This window comes from Trichosurus vulpecula, chromosome 2, assembly GCF_011100635.1.
Source record: "Trichosurus vulpecula isolate mTriVul1 chromosome 2, mTriVul1.pri, whole genome shotgun sequence".
Lineage (NCBI taxonomy): Eukaryota > Metazoa > Chordata > Mammalia > Diprotodontia > Phalangeridae > Trichosurus > Trichosurus vulpecula.
In genome coordinates, this window is record NC_050574.1 from 62,384,843 (window position 1) to 62,407,139 (window position 22,297).

The 22,297-nt window shown below is 44.0% G+C and overlaps 1 protein-coding gene and 1 non-coding gene across 2 annotated transcripts; both read left to right on the forward strand.

Annotated features, from left to right (window-relative positions):
* The first annotated feature begins 3,546 nt into the window (after positions 1 to 3,546).
* On the forward strand, positions 3,547 to 21,039 carry PPP1R8 (protein phosphatase 1 regulatory subunit 8). The gene is made up of 7 exons (XM_036747418.1): positions 3,547 to 3,618; positions 5,381 to 5,441; positions 12,274 to 12,427; positions 14,933 to 15,153; positions 17,873 to 18,017; positions 18,894 to 18,958; positions 19,500 to 21,039. The coding sequence occupies exons 1-7, from the start codon at positions 3,563 to 3,565 to the stop codon at positions 19,851 to 19,853; spliced, it is 1,056 nt and encodes a 351-aa protein (XP_036603313.1). The 5' UTR covers positions 3,547 to 3,562; the 3' UTR covers positions 19,854 to 21,039.
* On the forward strand, positions 8,292 to 8,458 carry LOC118840578. Its single transcript, XR_005009754.1, has one exon.
* Positions 21,040 to 22,297: the final 1,258 nt, after the last annotated feature.

A 22,297-nucleotide genomic window follows, 5' to 3' on the forward strand; every position in this document is an offset into this window, starting at 1 on the left:
AGTTGCTTTGAGATGTCAAATCTCACCGGAATACACAAAGGGGACCTAGCTCTTTGCTGAGATCTAAGTGTTGTGGGCTGGCTGAGGTATTTCTGGTAGAATACAGGATCTGCCCAGAAGAATGTGAGCAGTCCAAAAATTGAATGGGCTGTTTTGGGGCAGCAGTGGTTCCCACTACTCTGAGTCTTCATGTGTTGGCTGGATAGCCACTTGTATGGGGATGCTGTAGAGAGGGGTCATTGGGATACAGTTTGAACTCACAGACCTCTGAGGCGCCTTCCATCTCTGTGATTTACAGGTATGCACCTTATGGTAAAGGCTCTTGAACCTTGTGAAGACGATCAATTACCCTGATTTGTATTGGAGTGTGTTCTTTTGCTGAGGTCACTTTAGCTCTGGCTAGAGGCAGCTAGGTGGCTCTGTAGACTCAGTGCTGGGCTCAGAATCAGGAAGACCCCAGTTCAAATTCTGGCCTCAGACACGTAGTATGTGTGAACCTAGGCAAGTACCTTAACCTTTATCTCAGTTTCCTCAGCTATAAAATGGGGATGATAATTATAATAGTAGTGCCTATGTCCCAAAGTTATTGTGGGAATCAAATGAGAGAATATTGGTAAATCGCTTAACACTGCCTGACACATAGTAGGTACTTAATAAATGTTTGTTTCTTTCCCTCTTTCTGGATCCAAGAATTTGTAGGGTTTTTTTTTTTTTTGAGGAAAAGAGTCAGGAGACTTCATTCCCCATCCAATAAAAAGAAAAGGAAGGGCTAGACATATCATGAGTAAAGATAACCAGCACAACTGAGTCTTGTCTTTGGCCAGCACAACTTGATACTTTGGCCAATGGCCAAACTAGGAAGAAAGGACCACCTCTTTTGCTACCAATTTCAACTTTGTATTTATAAGCTGCTGTGTAAGTTTATCCTGTTCTCACAAATAACATTTACTAATTAGGAGCTCTGGATTTCCATTTTGGTTCTCTGTGCAGGGTTATTCCTTAATTCCTCCTCTCTCTGTGTTTGTAGCTGCTGCCTTTGTCCAGAACTGATCAGGGCTTTAAGGAATGTGTCTATTAAATCCAGCACCTTCTAGCATGACATAGCTTTAGGAAAGTAGGACAGACAGAGCATGTGTCCCTGAATCATCAGTACTGGAAAAAAATAGACTTCCAGTCTCCTTTCCTCCATCCCTCCATTGTTCTGCCCCAGACATTCCATTTCAGACATACTACTATGCCTCAGTAGTTCTGGGATCTCACCAACATGTGAACTCATCAGAGAAGATACATCCTAGGACACCTTGCTTTCTCATCCTATAGACATTTTATCCATGTCATTCCATAACTCCTATTTAGCTTAAGTACTGGAAGCCTTTCTTTGGACCTTTTAAATATTTCATGGACATCGGTCTAAAATTTGGACTGCCTATCTGTCATCACTTGTTTTTTACGTGATCAGTCTGCTTCTTTTACTGGATAATATGTGGCCTTGATATAATCATTCATCACAGGTCATGGCTGGTAATATGTTATAACCCACTTAAACCTCCACCAAATCCCTCTCTTCAGTTGGTTTAAATTGCAAAATATTACAGTACAATTGAAGTTCATTGCAGAAATATCAGTGGAAGCTAAGGTCTCCTGAATGAAGGTTTATGTGAAAGTTCTGTGAATCAGTCATAGGACTATCCTACATGCTTTTCAGTTACAAAGCAGGATTCCCTGTTCTGAGCTTGCGTAAAGGCACTGAATGGAGGTGGCCAGTAAATGATAGGCTTTAGAGCAAGAGGGGAACCTTGGGACACCAAGGTTCAAAGCTAGAAGGGGCCTTAAAATAGGAAATGGCAAAGCTGGAAGCAGCCTTAGTAACAGAATGCTAGAATACAGAGATTGTGTGTAGGACAACACACACAGAATGTTAGACCTTAAAAGGGCCTCAGAGCTGGAAGGAGCTTTAGAACACAGAATGTCGGATTTAGGAGGAACTGTACATTAACACAGTGTCATCTGGAAGCAGCCGTAGAGCATAAAGTGTCAATGCTGTGAAGGACTTTAGAACACAGAATATTAGAACTAGAAGGAAAGAGGGAAACAAGTATTTATTTATTAAGTGCCAGGCACTGTGCTAAATACTTTATAAATATTATCTCATTTGATCCTCACTATAACCCTACAAGGTAGGTGCTGTTATGATGCCCATTTTACAGTTGAGGAAACTGAGGCAGACTGAAGGTAAGGGACTTACCCAGGGTCACACAGTTGGTAACTGTCTCAGGCCAGATTTGACCCTAGGTCTTCCTGACTCCAGACTCAGTACTCTATCTGTTGCAGAATGTCAAAATGATGGGGGTGTGTGTGTGTGTGTGTGTGTGTGTGTGTGTGTAATGGGATCTGAACCCCTAAAAGGAAAAGCCCCCCGAACATTCCCACAAATTTCAGGAACCCAGTCCCTGGTGTTTGCCTGAGGCATCTGGCCCACACCAGCCCACCTTGATTACTTAATTAGTTTACTTGCCACTCCTCGATCTCACCCAGATTTTCTCATAGTCTTTTTCTCTATAAAAGTACCAATCTTACCCCTATTAAATTGTGCATTCTTAGAATCTCACCTGCCCAACCAGTGTTATAATAAAACCTCACTACTCTGACTAAAAGAAGGCTTGAGTGGTTGAATTCTTTCAAGGCAGATCCCCATGCACCCTGGCATTTTGGGGTTCCTAGCACCCCTAGATGGAATCAAGCTGGATGGACCTTAAAACATGGAATGTCATGGCTAGGAAGGACCTTGGAACACAGAAAGTCAGAGTTGGGAGGGTCCTTAGAACACTGGAGTTGGAAGGGCTCAAGGAACATAGACTATCAGAGCTGGGAAAATCCTTAGAACAGGGAATTATTGGAGCTGGGAGGGCCCTTGGAATAGCAAAATATCAGGGCTGGGAGTGGCCTTAGAGTATAAAAATATCAGAGCCAGGAGGGGCTTTAGAACCCAGGAGGTCAAAGCTAGGAAGGCCTTTAGAAGCCAGGATGTCAGAGCTGGGAGGGCCCTTAGAAGCCAGGATGTCAGAGCGGGGAGGGCCCTTAGAAGCCGGTGCAGAGCTGGGAGGGCCCTTAGAAGCCAGGATGTCAGAGCTGGGAGGGCCCTTAGAACCCAGGATGTCAGAGCTGGGAGGGCCCTTAGAACCCAGGATGTCAGAGCTGGGAGGGCCCTTAGAACCCAGGATGTCAGAGCTGGGAGGGCCCTTAGAATACAGGGCATCAGAGACCACCTATTTAGTCTTAACTAGAAACTGCTGCTTTAAGAACGTAAGTTCTCCACTGGCCCAAACGCCAGGGCCAGCGCTCAATCCGCCAAACCCACGGACTGATGCGAGGAGAGGGACAGAACAGCCGCATGCGCTCTCGGTATTAGGTCTTCGAGATGGGAAAGTCTGTTTCGGACGAAGGCGGGGTGGAGGGACGCGCATGGACTGCTGGGATCTCTCTCCTCGCCTCCCCTCCCCAGTTGAGTCCTCCCACTTCCCGGCATGCTTTGGGTTCTCCAAATGGGAGGGGGAGACGCAAGATGGCGGCAGCCGCGAACTCAGGCTCTAGTCTCCCGCTGTTCGACTGCCCGACTTGGTGAGCGCCAGGGTCCGGGGTGGGCCGGGCCGGGAGGCGGGAGTGCCTCCGGGACGCAGCGGTCAGGCCTCAGGGCCTGGGGCCGGTGGGCGGGCGAGAGACGGGGAGAGGAGGCGGCCTCCATCCTCCATCCTTGCTTCCGTCTCGCCTCCTCTCTCCTCACCGGGCCGGCCCCGGGCCCCGGGGGTCGGGCTTGAGGCCGCTGGGGGAGGGGGAAGGGACTCGAGAGGGGGAGGGGCTCCCTTCCCTCCCCCTCCTCCGCCTCCCCACTTAGGTCTCTGGGGACCGAGATGCCAGAGGCAGGCGGAGAGGGGCCAGCCCTGGATGTAGAGAGAGGCGGACAGACGGACTGACGGAGTGGAGGGAGAGAGAAACGCAGACATCCTCCCCTTTCCTGTTGCCCGGGTGAATGGGGAGCCTGGAAAGGGTCTGGCCCCTTCTCATCTCCGAGGGGCACCTGGGTCTGAGCCTTTCTGTATCCTCCCTCCTTCGCCCTCCCCCCCACCCCAAGCCTTCCCATGGCAGCCAAGCCCGTGCTCTGCCGGCACCTTAAAGATGGTCCCTCTAGTCCCTCCTGTGACAGGGGAAGGCAGCGAGCCCGCTGACTCCCGAGGATGGCAAATGTCAAAACTGGAAGGAATCTTAAAGCGCAGACTTGCAGAATTTGGAGAAACTTGAGAGAGAGAGCTTGGAGTCCAGCCCCTGCCTTTAGCGAGTGAGAAAGATCGAAACCTAGAGAGGCTGCACAGTTTGAAGTAGCTGACTAGAATCCACAGACCCCAAATCCAGGGACTCCTCTAGAGGAGAGCACACCCCCTCCATCCACAGCCCGTGGCCCAAAGTGGGTGGAACTTGTTGATCATGTATTGTCCGTCCCATCTTCTGGACATGGCGGGCACGGACCTCTTCTTTCATTGTGTGTTAAGGAGGATGTGGTCCGGGTCATGAGATTCTGAGGCAGATATTAATGGGTTAGATAGGCATTGATAAGGTTGCATTTTTTCACCAGGGTCTAGCCCCCCAGTGCCTAGGGGTAAGGTCCTATTTGACCCCAGACTCTCCTAGGAAATGAAAGAGTGGAAGGGTAATCCCTTTCCTCATGGGCAGCAAATTCGAGGTTGAGATGACCCTTGTAGCTATTGTGGATATAGAGAAAATACTACCTGACAGGAGCAGGCAGCAGATGCTTCCAGTACTCTTTTATGTATTTGTCCTCAGAGAATGTCAAGGCAGGAAATCAAGGTCACCTGTGACTCCAAACTGGGCAGCATTTGTTTTCATCTCAGAACTCAAGGTCCGAGTCACTGGTCTCTACTTGTCCTGTGATAGGACCAACTTTGAGCTTTCCTCACATGTTATTTCATACCTTCAGCCCCGGATACCTCTTTAGCTTATTCTGCCTTTTTAGATTATAATTGGCAGACCTTAGAATCAAGGCCAGATTCCCTTAGCACCATGCCGGAAGCATTCTATCTTTATAGGCCTGCCCTGCAAGGTAGACATATGGTTTTAAAATATAGGTTTCTTTCCTGCTGTTCTAAATATTGCTTAACTGAAGTCTGTTTTGGAGCAGTTGAATCATTGGAGAAGTACAGCATCGAAAGTGGAAAGGAGCTGTAATAGCAGCGAAGGAGATGGCATTTCTACTTGAATGTGAACTAATTATAGGCTGGTTGGAGAGCTACAACACTCAATGGGAACAGAAACTGTAAATAGCATTCATTGTACTCATCCTGAAGGTGTTTTTCTCTTTATTTCCTAGGGCAGGTAAACCCCCACCTGGTTTACATCTGGATGTAGTCAAAGGAGACAAGTTAATTGAGGTATGAAAATACACATCATGCGTTTTTTCCAACATGGAAAAACATGAGTCATTTCCCACCCCCATTCCTGTGCTTTGTTTTCCAGTAATGTTATTTTCAATTCCCAATTTTTTCCATTAAAAGCACTTAATGATATAACACATTGAACCACATGTATCTCTTGCAGATACTGAGTTGTATGTTAGCTCCTCCAGCTTCCCAGTGACGAGTTTTTAATAGGTCATGGATCTTTGAACTCTAAGGAAAGGGCATAGGCAAAGGGCCTGTAAGAAGTTTCTGTCACTCTTTCTGCGAAGCAACCTGGGACGTGTGGAATATACAGGGAATTAATTAGCTGAATAAATCTCATGTTGTACAGAGCATGAAAAAGAGGCATCTGTAAGGATTGCCTCCCGAGTTTTGCTCAGAGGATCGGACAAAGCTGATAAGGAGCCATGTTTTTAAAAGAGGAATGGGGCTAATGACTTTGTCCGAAGGAGCCTATAGTTGGAGGCTGAGGGTCCCTAGCCAGAATCCAGATGGAACTTTTAAGAAGAGCTTTCAGGGGTTAGAATTGTTCTAGGTTGCAACATATTTGTCACCAAGAGACAGGATCAGAGTTGCTAAAGTAGTGTAAAGAGATAACCAAAGAACCTCTGTGACTCAGTTTCAGCACTTACTAAAGATTTTTAGTCCAAGCAATATTATTGAATAATGATTTCTGTTTGTTACACATTATTCACTGTACTGTCCTACTGTCTGCTTGACAAGCAGCCTGCTGTCAGCTCCTTGTACAAAGGATCCTCCTGACAGAGTTTGGTATCACTGGTCCCTGCTGGAATACGCTGTATGATATTATGTACTGAAATGAGGAGCTGGCTCTGTTCTGCACATACGTTCAGTGTAATCTCAGGCCAGTCGCTTCTAGTTGTTTCATCATAGGTTCTACTTTTGAAAGTAGAACTTTTAAGAACTCCTTTTTGAGATTATTTCAAGAACTATTTCAGAAGATCTATGAACCTGTGGTTTCAGCAGGGTGCCAGTGCAGATCACAGCCCTTCCACATTTTAGTAGACAACCCATTCATAAAGCACTGTGTCCCAAAACCCCCCAAATCATCACCTGGGAGTCAGCCTCCTCTTTATATATATATTTGAGTTTTCAATGCTGATTTCCACAAGATTTTGAGTTACAAATTTTCTCTCCATTTCTACCCTCCCTCCCATTCCAAGATCGCATATATTTTGATTGCCTCATTCCCCAGTCAGCCCTCCCTTCTGTCACCCCACTCTCCCCCCATCCCCTCACTTTCTTGTAGGGCAGGATAGATTTCTATGCCCCGTTCCCTATATAGCAGCCAGCCTCCTCTTGCTGAACTTTCCAGACTTAGCTAGGCTGGGTTCTAGTGACAGATAGATGAATCCATCATTGTTCTGTACCCAAAGGTTTTGAGGCTTGGTATGATTTGCCAGACCTTGCGTTTCAGTGGCATGACCTTTCAAGAGCCCAGGGCACCTCTGAGACTTGATAAGAGACACCTGGGAAGTTTAGTGGAAGATTAACCTGGAATACTGGGTTGAAATGAATATGAAGCACTTTATAATAGAGTATTCCAGAAATCCTAATAGTCTTGGCTAAAAGATCCTTAGGGAAGAAATTTGGTTACTATTGCAATGGCCTTCTGGTTGATCTTCTTACCTCAAGGCTCTCCCAGCTCTTACCTATCTAATCCATCCTCCCCTCAGCTATCCAGCAGATTTTCCTAAAACCCAGGCCTAACCATGTCACTCCTTAGTTAATAATCTCCATTGACCCAGACACCTCCAGGATTAAATAGAACATCCTCTGTTTGGTATTCAAAGCCCTTCCCAACCTGCAGCCCCCTGCTTACTGCACACATGCATGCACTAACACATGCATACATCCCCATGTACTCTGCAATCCCGTGATACTGGCTTCCTTACTATTCCTCAAGTAATACACTCCTGACTGTCCCCTGTGTCTGGACTTCTCTTCTTCCTCATCTTCCCTTCCTGGCTTCCCTGGCTTCAAATCCAAGCTAAAATCCCACCTTCTACAGGAAGCCTTTCCCAACCCATCTTCATTATTGTGCCTTCCTTCTGAGATTCTCTTCAGTTGATCTTGTCTGTGTCTTGTTTGTACATAGTTGTTTGCATGTTGTCTTCCCTGTTAGACTGAGCTCCTTGAGGGCAAGGACTGTCTTTTTCTATCTCTGATGCTTAGCACAGTGCTTATCACATAGTAGGAGCTTAATAAATGTTTATTGACTGAGTGTCCCTCACAGACTACACTCTGTCTCCTGACTTCAAGTGTTTTCACTGGTCATCTCCCCCCCATGCCTGCCACTCTCTCTCCTCCTCTTCACCTCTGACTTCTCTGGCTGCCTGTAAGTCTCAGCTAAAGTCCCACCATCTACAAGAAGCCTTTCCCAGGCATCCTTCTTCTTGGTGCCCTCCCTCTGAGACTACTTCCAGTATATCCTGTTTATGTCATGTTTCTACATAGTTGTTTGCATTTTGTCTCCCCCATTAGACTGTTACCTCCCTGAAGGTGGGGACAGGTTTTTTGTCCTTTTTTTTTTACTCTCTTAGCATAGTGCCTGGCACACATTAGGCTTTTAATAAATTCTTGACTTCACTAGAATTCAATCAACATTTCTATTATCAGTATGGGGGGAAGAAGACAATTAGGCATAATTTATAAGATTGACTATTAGTTCCTAGAATGAAATCTCTTCTCTTTAAATACTGTCTTAGATGACTAGGTGATACGTATCTGGCAATTGAGAGTGTCTTTTTGTCATTTTTATTAGCAGCAGACCAGGTCAGGTCTTATCTCTGTGGAATTATCAAGCACTTGATACTAACCAAGCTATCTGTATCCTGAGCTGCTCCAGAAGGTTGGGATGTCTCTTGTGATAGCTGGGTTTTATAAGTGCAATATTAAAGTAAACCATGAGTCTTTTAAGCCCAGCATGTTGAGGTGAGCACTCTGGGTTATAACTCAAAGGTACAGTCCCAATGATAGCCAGCCTGGGAATAATGACTGGAGTGAAAAGCAGAAGATCAGCCTGCCTGAATTGAATTCAGATGGAGATGGTCCCATAATCTAAGTGGTTGTAACATATGAAACAGGGACAGTGAGAGCAGTGGAGCAGTTCCTGTCAGACTACTTGCCGTCATAAATCACGATCTGTATTTATAAAACATGAGTGGAGAATGCTGTGAGAAATTCGGCCTGGATAGCTGTTATTTGTTATATTTTTTACAATTTGTGGCCTATCACAGAATTGCAACAAACTCAAAAGAACAGACTTCTATTAAAGCATTTTACTTTGCTTCTTGTTGGGGAGGATAGTAAGATGATGGGACACATGGATACAGATAACTCTGATACATGGCAGAAGGAGATAGATACAAAGACGAGATTCAGACAAAATGCTGTGAGCAGTCTGAGAAGGAAAGTCACTTTCACCGGAGGCATGAGGACTAGAGGGCTCTGGGAAGAGCTTCACGCTGGACATTGGGTGGGATCGCAACAGAGATGGAAAGAGAAGCTGTGTTAGGCATGGGGCACAGAGGCAGTGCAGGAGAGAGTGGAAGACAGACAGAGACCACTTTGACTGGATTAAGAATAGGTAAAGAAGACTAGAATGAGGTGAAAGCTTGGAATCAGAATGTAGGGAGCCTCGAGTGCCAGCATCTGGAGTTTCTATTTTATGTAGTAGCACTTGGGGCATTCCTGAAGGTTTCTGAGTGAGGAGTGGCTTGACCATAACAATACTTGGGAAGATTACTTGGGAAGCAGTGTGCAGCTTGGAATGGAGAAGGAATAGGACGAAGGTTGGAGGGGTAGTTAAAAGATTGTTGTTATAACCTACATAAAAGGAGGAGAAAAATGGAACTGGGCATTTGTAGAGGCAGTGGGGCAAGGAGAAAGGGCTCAAACTGAGGGCAATTAAATGGCATTATGGATAGAACACCTGCTCGGAGTTAGGAAGACCTGAGTTCAAATCCCAGCTCAGACTCTTACTAGATGGGTGACCCTGGGCAAGTCCCAAAACCTCTCTGCCTCAGTTTCCTCATCTGTACAATGAGGATAATAATAGCACCTACCTCTAAGTTGTGAGGATCATATGAGGTAATATTTATAAAGCACTGAGTGCTGTGCCAGCGCCTGGTACGTAGAAGGCATTTAATAAGTGGCATGTTCATTTACTTTGTTCAAGCTGTATCTTGAAGGCAAAGGTGCTTGGCAACTGCTAGGATGTGTAGGGTAAGGGAGAAAGAAAAGTTCAAACTGACCTCACTGGGATATTGGGAGAGTAGTGGTATTACCCAGGGTGGGTTAAAGGGGGAATGAGTTCATTCCTAGACATGTCCCAGTTCAAAGTTCCCAAGGTTCCATTGGTACATCTAGATGACACGATCCAGCCTGAAGTTGGAATTCCAGCCCAGGAGCCTCAGGGGAAGGGTGAGATGGAAGATAGGAATTTGGGAGTCATTTGCACAATGCTGATGTTTGAAGCCATGGGAGTAGACGAGGTCACCAAGGAGAAGAGGAGCAAAGAACAGAAGTGAGGGGCACCGACTTTGAAGGGCAAGCTGGGTTTAGAGCCAGAGGTCTCGGGCTCAGTTCCGTGCCTGGTTACTTCATGACCTGTATGACCTTGGGCAAATCATTGTAGCTCTCTGAGACTCCTTTTTCTCAACTGTAAAATGAGAGCATGACTGTTTTAGATGCACGATGCATAAGCCAGGAGAGGAGAAAGGTATCAGGAAGGAAGGCATGTGCTACATAGAGCTCAGTAACTGAGTGACTCAGACCCGGGGTCTGCCAGCCCTGCAGGCTACAAGTTCAAACTGGCAGCCACACCATGAGCACCAACTATTGAGTGTTTTATCTGCTGAGAGTAGAGCCACCTATTCAAGTTAATATGAACTAATTTAAGCTGAGCCCAAAGTAAATTAGGTTATGGTCAATGAGTTTGAATAATAAAAATATCATGGCCCATGACAGAGGTATCAGACATGCAGGAACCAATTAAAATGTACTTGGGAAATATTTAATGAAATAAAATACAATAAAACATAGATAATGTTAATAAGTGATTTTCTAAGTCGCTGTGCTCCTGCAGGGATCCTTTTGTGCATTTTAGCAGTCCTGTTTCTTTTTGAGTTTGATGCTCCTGCCCCACTGCACTAGGCCTGATGTCTGCTACTGATATAGCTTATTGAAAACACTTCTATTTTGATGTAAATAAATTAATGAAAATGTTATGGCCTCAGTGAAGTCAAGTTTAAAAGGAACTCGGTTTGAAAAATAAAATCCAGCCCTGTCCTGCAAGTGTGTGAGGTTTGTCGTCCAGAGTACCTTGGGAGAGGCCTCATGCTGCCTCCTTTCCTTTTCTGTGGAGCTGCCTTTACTTTTGGCAGCTGTCTTCAGAACCTCTGGTGTGTTCTTTTGCGCATCCTCAGGGTTGGCAAATATTTGTCCTTTGGAGGTGAATATTGTCAAAAGTCATGCAGACCTTTATCCAGTGAATGAGATGTGCCGTCATGCTGGAGGCTAGTGGTTTTTGGTCAAAGTCAAAGCCTTTAGGACTGAGCCTGTTCTGGGATTCATAAATAGGATTTGTTCCCTGAATGTTCTGAGCAAGTGGCATAGTGTGGAAGAAGCGTGTGGCTTCCCAGGGTGACTATTGTGATGAGTAGCACTGGTTCAGATAGGCAAATCAGAATTAATGTGTTCAGGTCAGTCTCATTGCTTTAGTCCTGCCTTGTACATTTCCTGTTCAGTTTCACCTGGAAATTAGGCAATATGAAAAGTTTTAATTTTTAGATAGCATTGTTTTGTGGTCGTGGTGTAGAGAGAGAGGGTAGAAAAGGAATTAACTTAAAAGGAGGATGAAGGAGCTGAGGGTCTTGCCCGTGCCCACATCATAGAGACACAATTCAGCATCAAGCATTTATTCAAAGAGCAGCTGCTGTGTACCAGGGCCTGCTGATAAAAAGACAAAACTAAGTTGTCCCCAGGCTTAAGGATTTGACGTTCTAACAGGGAGAGACAACATGTATTTAGATCAGTGTATACAAAATAAAGACAGTGGTTTGGAGAGGGAAAGCATTAGCTGCTTGGGAGGACACATAATAGAATTGCATGTATCCAGAAAAAGGCCACCAGAAGGGAGAAGCCTGGAGATGATGGCATTATTGAAGGATTGGTTGAAGAAGCTGTGGAAAATAGGAGACCTACATAGGAGAGCCATGATTCCTCTTTTAAGACATTTGAAGGACCATCATGTGGAATAGGGATGACTTTTTTTGTTTGACTTCAAAATTTAGAAGTAGGCTCAGTGAGTTTAGAAGTTCTAGAGATACAAGTTTCCATTCAGTGTAGGAGAAAACTTTGTAGTGATTAACTGTTCAAAAGTGGAATGGGAAGTGGAAGCAAATTAATTTCTAGTTGCTGGAAGTCTTCAAGCAAAAGCTGGACTATCATTTATCTGGGATATTGTTATAGATGAGATTCCTCCTCACATGGTGGGTTGGATTAGATGTCCTCTGGGTCCCTTCTGTGAGTGGGGGAAAAAATTGAACGTTATTCCTGACTTTGACATGTGATCTCTATTTTAGGAGAAATGTTATAAAATGTAATGAATCCATGTTACCAAAAGTTTCTGAAGTCTTCATCCTCATAGTCTCGAAAAATATTTTTGTCTTTGGTGAAAAATTATCAGTCTGCAAAAGGCTGTTTAACGAAACATCTTTAATGATTGGAAAGCTGTCAGTGCAAGATTAAGTAATGCTCTTTATTTGGTGCTCAACCTTAGAAACTGATCATTGATGAAAAGAAGTATTACCTGTTTGGGAGAAACCCTGACCTATGTGATTTTACCATTGATCACCAGTCTTGCTCTCGAGTCCATGCTGCCTTGGTCTACCACAAGCACCTGAAGAGAGTTTTCCTAATAGATCTCAACAGTAGTAAGTAACTTTGCTTCATGTAAAATTACTTTGGACTGGTCAGTTTTTAAATAATGCTTTGCGATGATTAAATGGGAAATTAAGAGTTTTCATTCAGCCTATGTGCTGAATGAATTCATTTCATTTCGTTAAGAGTTTGGCAGATATAACTTAACTCTTGCCTTCTCTTTTCCAGCCATTGTAGCCATCTTCTTCCCCTGAAATAACTGATTATGGGGACTGGGTTATAGATGGGGAGAAGGCATATGGGAAAGACTCCCCTCCCTCTCCTTCAGAGAAGGCAGTAGGAGAACAGAGGGAGAGGCAGCCTCCCCAAGATCAGGAGTTGGGGGGATTGGGAGAGGCTGTCTTCTGGAACCTAAGAATTTATAGGGAAACTAGTAAGTTATAGATCCTCACTTGGGCAGAGTCCTTAGTCATAGGCCTATCCTACCCAACATCAATGACTGTTCCTGTGAAATTACAGCATTATACAAACCAGCATAATGGAGAGCAGTTAGTTCTGTGGAAGTAGTATTCTAAAATTCAGAAGATTTAATGCCCGGGAGGACTTGAGCTCTAATTCAACTTGTCACTGCTGTCTTGAGGTAATCAGCCAAAAGACAAAGCAGCGGGATCTGGTTGTAGCACAGTAATGCAATATTGTAAAATAACAGTGGCCAGGTCACAGTATTGTGCAAAGCATGCCAGTATTAGCTATACTAGTGGAGAAAGGGAACAGTTTTGGAGGGTAATGTAGGATTATTTGACTTTAGAAGGTAATTCAGATTTTTTTATTGCAGAAAATTCATCTTCCTGATTGATATTAAAATTAAAAAAATTAAAATTAAAAAAAATTAATCTGAATAAGTGCTACACTCTTGTCCCAGAATCTGGCTTGTGTAATAAGTATAATCAATCGTGGTATTAGTTTTCGACATAAACCTCACCCAACCCCCCGCCCCTGCCCTTGCTCCTCACCTTCATGTGTATTTGCATACTATCTATGTACACATTTCTCATACACACACACACATTTCTCCCCATTCATATTATCCTTTTGAAGAGATCTCATTTTAGGAATGTTGGCCTACTTGGACCAATAATAGCTGACATTTATATAGGGCCTATGTGCTGAGCACCTTGCAATTGTTATTTCATCCTCAAAACAACCCTTGCAGGGGTAGTAAGTACTATTATAATCTCCATTTTACAATTGGAGAAACCGAGGCAAACAGAGGTTAAGCGACTACCCAGGGTCACACAGCTAGCTACAAGTGCTTGAGGCCAGATCTGAAGTCAAGTCTTCCTGACTCCATGCGTTATATCCATTGAGCCACCTAGCTGCCCCAGTGAATCATTGACAATTTTCATTTGTGCCCAGAGCACATGATAACTAATAGCAAAAAAGGCAGTGTTAACGTTTGCTGAATGACTATTGGGAACCAAAATTGGATTAAAAACTTGACCACAAATAATTTATATATAGCTTGAGTCACTTCAATGAATCTGAAGTTTCAGGTTTTTCATTTTCAGCATGTGTCCATTGCTTGAGATCTTGCTTCATGGCTACTCAGCCCCTTGCTTCACCGTGAGTGACATGTGATGACACTGGCATTGCCTTATGAGAGCCTCATCTCCCACAGTCTTCTGTTCACTCATATGTATGTCAGTCTCTGATCCTCATTTTGGTGGAGCCCAAGTGGAAAAATCTTGGGAGAGAGTCAGGGTGGTCTTGGAACACTCATTCTTTTAGCCAGGTCTTACTCTGTTTTAGGGAAACTCAGTTTACAGGCTTTGGCTGGCCAGTTTGTAACCATTGCATTGGTACACATTATGGTAGTTAGTAAGAGCTACGACATTTCTGCTTGACCTCAGACTGGACCAGGGCAGCCTGGCAGCAGAGTAGCATTCAGAATGCTGGGGCAGTTGAATGTTAATCTTTGTAGGAAATGAGCTGGAAACATTCCAAGTTCAGGAAAGGAAGCAAGGGTTTTTAAAAGGCAAAAGAAGGGGGTGTCCATGCTGGGAATTGTATGAGTGTCAGTCTAGAGAAGCATGAATTTTCTGACCAGAAAAACCTGATTGCAACCATCAAGTTGCAAGAAACCCTACGTACAGAGTCATTGCTTACAGGCAAATTGTCTCTTGAGCTGGTTGCTTGATGTGATGGTTAGGGAACAGGAGACCTAGGGCCTTGAAATACCAGCTCTGATAGTTCCTGGCTTTGTGACCTTGGGCTAGTTACTTAATCTTTCTCTACCTCAGTTTTGTTATCTGTAACGTGAGAATAAGAATACTTATATTGCCCACCTCACAGCCTGTTGTGGGGCTCAAATGAGAGAATGTATGTGAAAGTATTCTGTAACTGTCAAACTCTTATTAGGATAAACTGCAGGGTGTTAGTGAGCTGGGAGGGCACTGCAATTTGGGACTGGAAAGTCACGGAGAATCTTCTCCCACTCCAAACTCAGGGATGCCATAGAGCGTCTCATTTCTCACTCCTACCTTTGCGATCTTTCCCAGCACACGGCACGTTCTTGGGTCACATTCGACTGGAACCTCACAAGCCACAGCAGATCCCCATTGACTCCACAGTCTCATTTGGTGCATCTACCCGGGCATACACTCTTCGTGAGAAGCCTCAGACATTGCCATCAGCGGTGAAAGGAGATGAGAAAATGGGCGGAGAGGATGATGAACTCAAGGGCCTACTGGGCCTCCCTGAAGAGGAGACTGAGCTTGATGTAATTCTGTGGTATTGTTTTGATATTTTGGACTAGTGTGTGGAATGTAAATGATGCAGAGACATCCTCCATTCTTGTAATTTATAGTTCTCTGCTTGGGAGAACAAAAGAATCAGCAGCAAACAGAGCCTCAGAGTCCCATGATGTACATCAGCATCGTTGCTGGGTGGGCATTGTGATGCAGGCTTACTTCATCACACCCGGAAATGGGGAGATTATTTGGTGAGGGGGGCTAAGCTCATCTGCCTCATGACATCTCATCTCCCTTGCTTTGTCACCTTCATGGGCTCATAGACCACATTGTAGACTGTGAGTGACAGGTGCTTTTCCCTCTTCTCTAGCTGACTGCTTAAAGAGAGAATAGAAGCTTTAGTCTATTTATTAAGCTGTTCCTTTGTGTAGACCACGAAGTTTAGAAACTCTCAGGATGTTAACACAGGACTTACTCTGGTTTTCTGGGCCTTGCTGCCCACAGGAGGAAGCCATTTCTAGAGCGGTACAGTCTGCCTTTCCTGGAAGCTGCTTCCCGTGGGTCTGCTGCTGATGCACCTTAATATGAACTGACATTTTATAGAACACTTTAAAGTTTGCAAAGAACGTTTACATGCTTTTTTTGTATGGACCTCACAGCAACCCTGTGAGGTAGGTACTATAGGTATTACTTTTCACATTTTACAGTTGGGGAAACTGAGGCTACAAGTGGTTCAGTGATTTGCCCGTGGTCATAGAACTCCTGAGTGTCTGAGGAGGGATTGGAACCTAGATCTTCTGAGTTCAGGTTCAGCACTCTATGCTGTGGCACTTTACTGCTCACCACCTTGGGTTACTTTTTAAAGTAGAAGCAGGTCAACTTTCTGCTTTAGACAGTCACATAATTATCACCCTGATATATACACAAATGTTTAATCCTTTGCTTTTTAAAACCCAAATTTATAATTTCTCATCTTCAGGACTGATTTGATTAGAGCTAACAAATGAAAAGTCATGTTGCTCATAAAACTTGTAATTCAGTCGGTTTTACATTTTTAATTTAACTCTTGTATTCCTCTAATACTTGGCTGGATCTGTGATCTTATTTTTGTGGGCGCTCCTTATGCCACAGTAACTGTAGTCCCCGTAGGACTTCCTGTCTTGTGTGTTTTTAGTCTCGCTCCAGGAATCCCTATGGAGCATCTGCCCCAGCACTGGAGCCCTTCCTCTCATGGGTGCTGATGTGGTTCTCTGGACTCTCCCTTCATTTGGGCTTCATTTTTAGTCCATGACTGGCCTGCTGCTTTTCCAGTCGTCCATATCCTCCATGATGCCCTATCTTAATTTTTTTTAAACTGCTGAATGAGCCCACAGTGACCCCTGAAATGAATTGGTAGGATAGCTTTGGAAAACTGATTTATATGTTTTTGAATTCAAAGGTTTTTTTTCTTTTTCTACAATAAATTTCATACTGTTTTTAAAGCTCTGAGTCTGACGTACATGGGGTGATGGTGCAGGTGGAGTCATGTGTGTATGTATACATATATTTGTACACATTCACAGACAGAGATAATTCCCCAGAGCCATAGTGGCGTAGATCTGAGCCGAAGTCAAGCCAGTTCTCCTGACTCCCAGTTTTTCATTTCCCCGGCACAGACTCACAAGATTAAAATTAAACTCTTTCCTCTCGTTTGCTCTGTAGGATATGGTGATTATATGCATATGTACTTGTGATTTTAGACAGTGCCTGTGTGCCATAGGTGCATGTATAAGTGATTATTTTAGACACATGTATACTTGTGTAGACATGTGTATATATGTGTAGACATGGCAAATGAGAGACAATATATAATTCTAGTGTTGCCAAAATGAGAAATTGGTGTGGTGGAAAGAACTTGGAGCCAGCTTTGGCACCATGATTTTGGGCAAGTCCCTTTGGCACTCTGAGTCTGTAGAACAAGGGGTCTGGGCTTGATAATTCCGCAGCCAGGCACTCCTTTGCTGTTACTGTCTCCTGTTTGCCCTCCTGCCTTTTCCCCATGAATACCATCCTCCTCTCCAACTCTTAATGAAATGCTAGGGAAACACTGTGCAGCCAAGCAGGCTCCAAGGACTGGTCTCCAGAAACCGGAGCATCCAGGGCTGCATTGCAGATTGGAGTAAGTCCGGCAGAAGATAGAGCAAGTAACTGTGCTGAAGACAAAATCAGTTATTGAGATAAGATGGATTTGTAGGTAGGAGTAGAATGGGGAGCAGACAAAGAAAGCAAAGTCTTAATGTCAAAAGTGAAGTGGTCACAGGGAAGTGAGCTCCTTGTTCTTTGCAGTTTTTCCTTTTTGCTTCAAACCAAGTTCTTTGGGGCTCCCCTAGTCTCATTGTGCCCAGCTGCCTCCCTTGGCCTGTCATCATGATACACATAAAAGACTAAACTTAATCACCTTTCTTCAGGCAAATAATTCAGCCCAAGTAATCATTGCCCCTGTTTTCTTGCTTCGTTTTTTTGATCTCTGTTCCACTAGTCACAGAGGAGTTCCCAAATCCTGATAAATAAGGATCATTAGGTATGTGAACATATGGTCAAAGGAAATTGAGACTTTTAACAACAGCATAGATCCCCATCTATCTAGAAAGGACAAGATGAATTTTCAAAGGCTCTCCTAGTCCTGATACTCTTATCTTGTTGCCCTGCCCTGAAACCTTTATCTGTAGGTGCACTGACTCCCTGTCTCCTCTGTGAACCCATCCTTAGAACTTGACAGAGTTCAACACAGCCCATAACAAACGGATTTCCACTCTCACCATTGAGGAAGGGAATTTGGACATCCAGAGACCAAAGCGGAAACGGAAGAACTCTAGGGTAACGTTCAGTGAAGATGATGAGATCATCAATCCAGGTGAGCGTGTATGCTTGCTGGTTACCTAAGAGAAGCTTGTCCTTTCAGAGAACCCAACAAAAGTTGTCTTTGGTGGAGAGAAAGCTGGGATTGGAGTTAGAGACCTGGGTTCAAATCCTGCCTCTGCTACTTGTTAACCTGAGGGTCTTTGTCTCTGAGCTTCAGTTTTCTTATCTGTAAAGTGGGAATGATAACTCCTCCCTGCTGCAGAGTGCTTTTGAGAGGGTCAGATAAGATAGAGGATATATAAAGTACTCTATAAATGTTATTTTATGACTAAGTTGGTAGCTAACAAGTAGCAGAACTGGGATCCCAACAAGTCTAGTGCTCTATTTACGTAACAGAGGGATTCTCTATATCACGAAAGGGTTCAATGCAGGCTTGTTTTAAAATAGGATTTTGGTTTTAGAAATTCATTTTATGGACCATTTTTTCATACTGTTAGTATTCTTAATCATTTTAGCTGATCTGTCCCCTGCCGAGTATGAGAGGCCAGGAGCACGATTTGTGACTTAGTAACGTGTTCAGAAGCTACAGAGCTGGAGCTAGTTACCCCTGTCTGCTGCACAACATAGTTAATTGAGCCCTTAGTGATTTCAGGTCCCTTAGCAAAGTGTGGCCTCTGGATTATTAGTTGAGGAGTTCAAGTCAGAATGCTAAGCACTGTTCTCCAGTCTTTACATTGACTTGGGTGCCAGATGCTGGGGTAGGCTTTGAGTAGGCTTGTTCTTGTGGACATATGCCTCTAATATCACAAATTAGTTGTACAAAAACATAATGTTACAGAGGGATGGTTAGTGCCACAGGAAGAACTTTACGGGAGGTTTATCTGCATTCTTCCCACTTAAGCATCATTGTTCTCATTCCCCATTGCAGAGGACGTGGATCCTTCTGTTGGCAGATTCAGAAACATGGTACAGACTGCAGTGGTCCCAGTTAAGGTATGTGCTAGCAGTTGTTGATGTGTGCCATCAGCTGTGGGGTGTGGTCGTGTTTTTAAACACCATTTCCTCATGTAAGTGGGGTTTGAGTGCATAGTTAATTACTACTGTGGGTTCTTGGGGTTCTATGTGTCAATCTCCTAATAATTCCTTGGTTTATATCTGGCTGGGCTACGTGATGCTTGTGAGGCATCATCTAAGCATCCAGCTTGGTGTGTTGTCTGTTGTGGATGTCGGTACAAAAAAGGCATTTCAGCAGTGGGCCTGTTTTACATTTTCTCTCCAGGAGGGTTCAAGGTTGCCTTTTATTTCTTGGCCTCTTCCCTCTCTCTCATTTGGGTGGTTAGACTGAATGACCTTTAAGGTCTTTCTGAGTCTGTGAGTCTAAGACAACAGTACAGGTGGAAGAAGGAAGCTGGGGAATTGTCTTGTGCCTTTATCTTCAGGGTTATCATAGAATTTCATTTAAGCAAAGGGATTTATCCATTATTTTGCTTCACTTTTCTCCTTTTTTTTTTTCTTTCTTTCTTTGAAATCCCAGAAGAAACGTGTCGAGGGCCCTGGCTCACTCAGTTTGGAGGAGTCAGTGAGCAGGCGCATGCAGAACTTTCCATTCAGCGGAGGATTGTATGGGGGTCTGCCCCCTACCCACAGTGAGGCGGGCTCTCAGTCACATGGCATCCATGGGACTGCGCTTATTGGTGGCCTGCCCATGCCCTACCCAAACCTCGCTCCTGAGGTAGACTTGACCCCTGTTGTGCCATCAGCAGTGAATATGAACCCTGCACCAAACCCTGCGGTCTACAATCCTGAAGCTGTAAACGAGCCGAAGAAGAAGAAATATGCAAAGGAGGCTTGGCCTGGCAAGAAGCCCACACCCTCCTTATTGATTTGATATTTTTGGTCCTGGGGTGGGGTGGGAATTGGGTGGAAGGGAGGTTTGGGGAGCTAATGAACTGAGGAAAAAAAAACTTTCCATGTGTGCAGTATCGTCTTTCAGAATGTCTCTTGGTGTCCTAACCATGTAATTTTAAGACTGGGGTTGGGGCTGGGGTTGAAATATCCCGTTAAAGATCCGTTTTCAGAATGCTTTCTATGTATAGAAATTTATTTCATGCATCCTTTGAGCTAAACTGCCCAGCCACCTTTTCTCCAGGCCCTTCGACCTCCCTTTTAGGATCATTTTTTAATTTGAAGTTATATACGTGTGTGTGTGTATATATATATATGAAGTTATATACATATATATATATATATATCATTTGTAATGAACACCTGGCCCTTGTCTCCAAAAATTCAAGATGAGTTGGATGGCCATACAGCGGAAAAGCTGCTAGTGTTACTGATGATGTAGGTCATGTGACCTGATTTGTATTTGCTGTACTTGAAATTCCCAGATAGTTTTGATTTTAATGAATTTTCCCTGTGACAGTAGGGGTCTCATGGATTATAGACTGGTGAGAAGAGGGTTCTAGAGTTCTTTATGGGAACCTTATCTAGGCTTAAACTTAAAGCTTTTCCCCAAGTCAATGAGTTGAGGTCCTATAGTTAGGGCTTTTCCCTTCTGTCCTTGCCGTTGGGATGAGAATGGTTAGATACAGGTCTGTAGTTTGGGGTTACAGCGTGGTTTTAACTTTACCTGTGTTTTCTTATAAAACATCAGCACTCCATTTGCAAATGTTTCTCATTTGATTCTATGGTACTATTTTCTGAAGGCTTTATTTCTCCTCTCAAAATGTGTTATGACCATAATTTTTTTAAAAAGGCTCCAGCCATTTGAGGGTAGTTTAAATTGAACATTAAATGATTTTATTTGGCAAGTGACTGACCATCTCGAGGAGGATGACTTTGTGGCTAGATTCAGTAGCTTTTCTCCTTCCAGTGAATGTGAGTCCTTGGTAGCTCAGCGCTCTAAGGCTGGTCTTGACCTACACACACAGGAGGCAAAGGTAGGAACATTGATGTGAGCTTTGGACAGAGGTTTGTACATTTGTGAAATAGACTTTTTTCCCACACTTTCTGTGTAGCTTTTTACCTGTAACCTCGAGTACATTGTAAATTAAATGCGACTTTTTGCCATTTGGGCTGGATTAATGTTTCAGTCCCCATCACCTCCCCCATGGTTAGGAAGTGTTTTCCATCCCAGGATGCACTGATCTGTTCCCATTTTGGTGCTGCAAATGAAGATTCCTGATGAAGATGGAAATTCTAATTAGCTATGGGGGTCCCCCAGCTGGATCTGAAGGATTTAAAATAGGTTAATGTGTACTGACCTTCATCATGGTGAGAAAGCTGCTGCAGCGTGCCCACCAAGGGTGTATGCTTGGTGTGAAAATGGTTTGTGCAGAGCTGCCCCCATGCCTCGGGCAGCACCCCCACCTCCTGGGACCAATTACACATTTGGGAGGCAGTGTGGTGGTGGAAACAAACTGAAGCCAAAGGTTAAGATAGTGGAGTTCTGCAGTTAAATAAAGGTAATAGCTTTTTAATTAAACTTGTATCTCTTGATATTCTGGGATCTTATTTTTAATAGGGAATAAATTGGATAGGATAGAGAGGAATTGGTGGGAGCTGGGAAAGTCTTGTCACTTGCCACTTTATAGTAATTGATCTAGGGGATGGATTTTTTTACCCCCAAAGAGCCACTGGTAAGAACCTCCTCCTGGACAGCGAGGAGAATGGTCTTAAGTAGGCCCCTCTCAGTCCAAGCAACTGAACAGGCTAGATTTACTGGACCCCATCATCAGTTTGCTGATGGAAAATTGCTTTCAACTCGAATCATTTGGGGTCAGGAGCAGACCCCAGCATGAATACTTCCAGAGTGCTGTGACTTTGGGCTCCTATAGTCAGCATAACACTCCCTTTTAATTACAAGGGATTCTGTCGTTAACAGCAACCCAGAAAATACTGCACTCTGCACATGGGGCATCAACCACAGTATTGGCATGTTGGTTTGGTTTTTTGTTTCCTTTTTACTTTTTTAACTCCAAAGATTGTACCAGGGACCAGGGGCATCTTGACTGCCCTGCCCCTAGCATTCCTTCTTCGGCTTCCTGAGTGCTTCTGTAAGGTACCTCCAGACAAGAAATGAAAAGCAATTTCTGGTAGATGATTGAAGTTCTCTGAAGATCTGATTTCCTCTAAGCCTCCCTGCTTGACCCTCTCTCTCAGACTCAGGCAGCTTGCTTTTCCCTTGAATTGAAAGGAAAGCAGCTAGAAGACCCCAGAGTCTACCACTTGGGTATCTAAAACATTTTACCCCCTGAAAAGTGCCTCCAATTTGTCATTTCACAGTCATAGGACAAATAACTTGATGTCAGGACAATGTTTTTGCCATGT

Bases quoted from the DNA above. Each gene is read 5' to 3' on its own strand.
- PPP1R8 (XM_036747418.1), top strand. From the start codon at position 3,563: ATGGCGGCAGCCGCGAACTCAGGCTCTAGTCTCCCGCTGTTCGACTGC. The intron at 3,619-5,380 runs GTGAGCGCCAGG...TTTATTTCCTAG, and splicing joins CTGTTCGACTGCCCGACTTG to GGCAGGTAAACCCCCACCTG. The intron at 18,959-19,499 runs GTATGTGCTAGC...TTGAAATCCCAG, and splicing joins CTGCAGTGGTCCCAGTTAAG to AAGAAACGTGTCGAGGGCCC.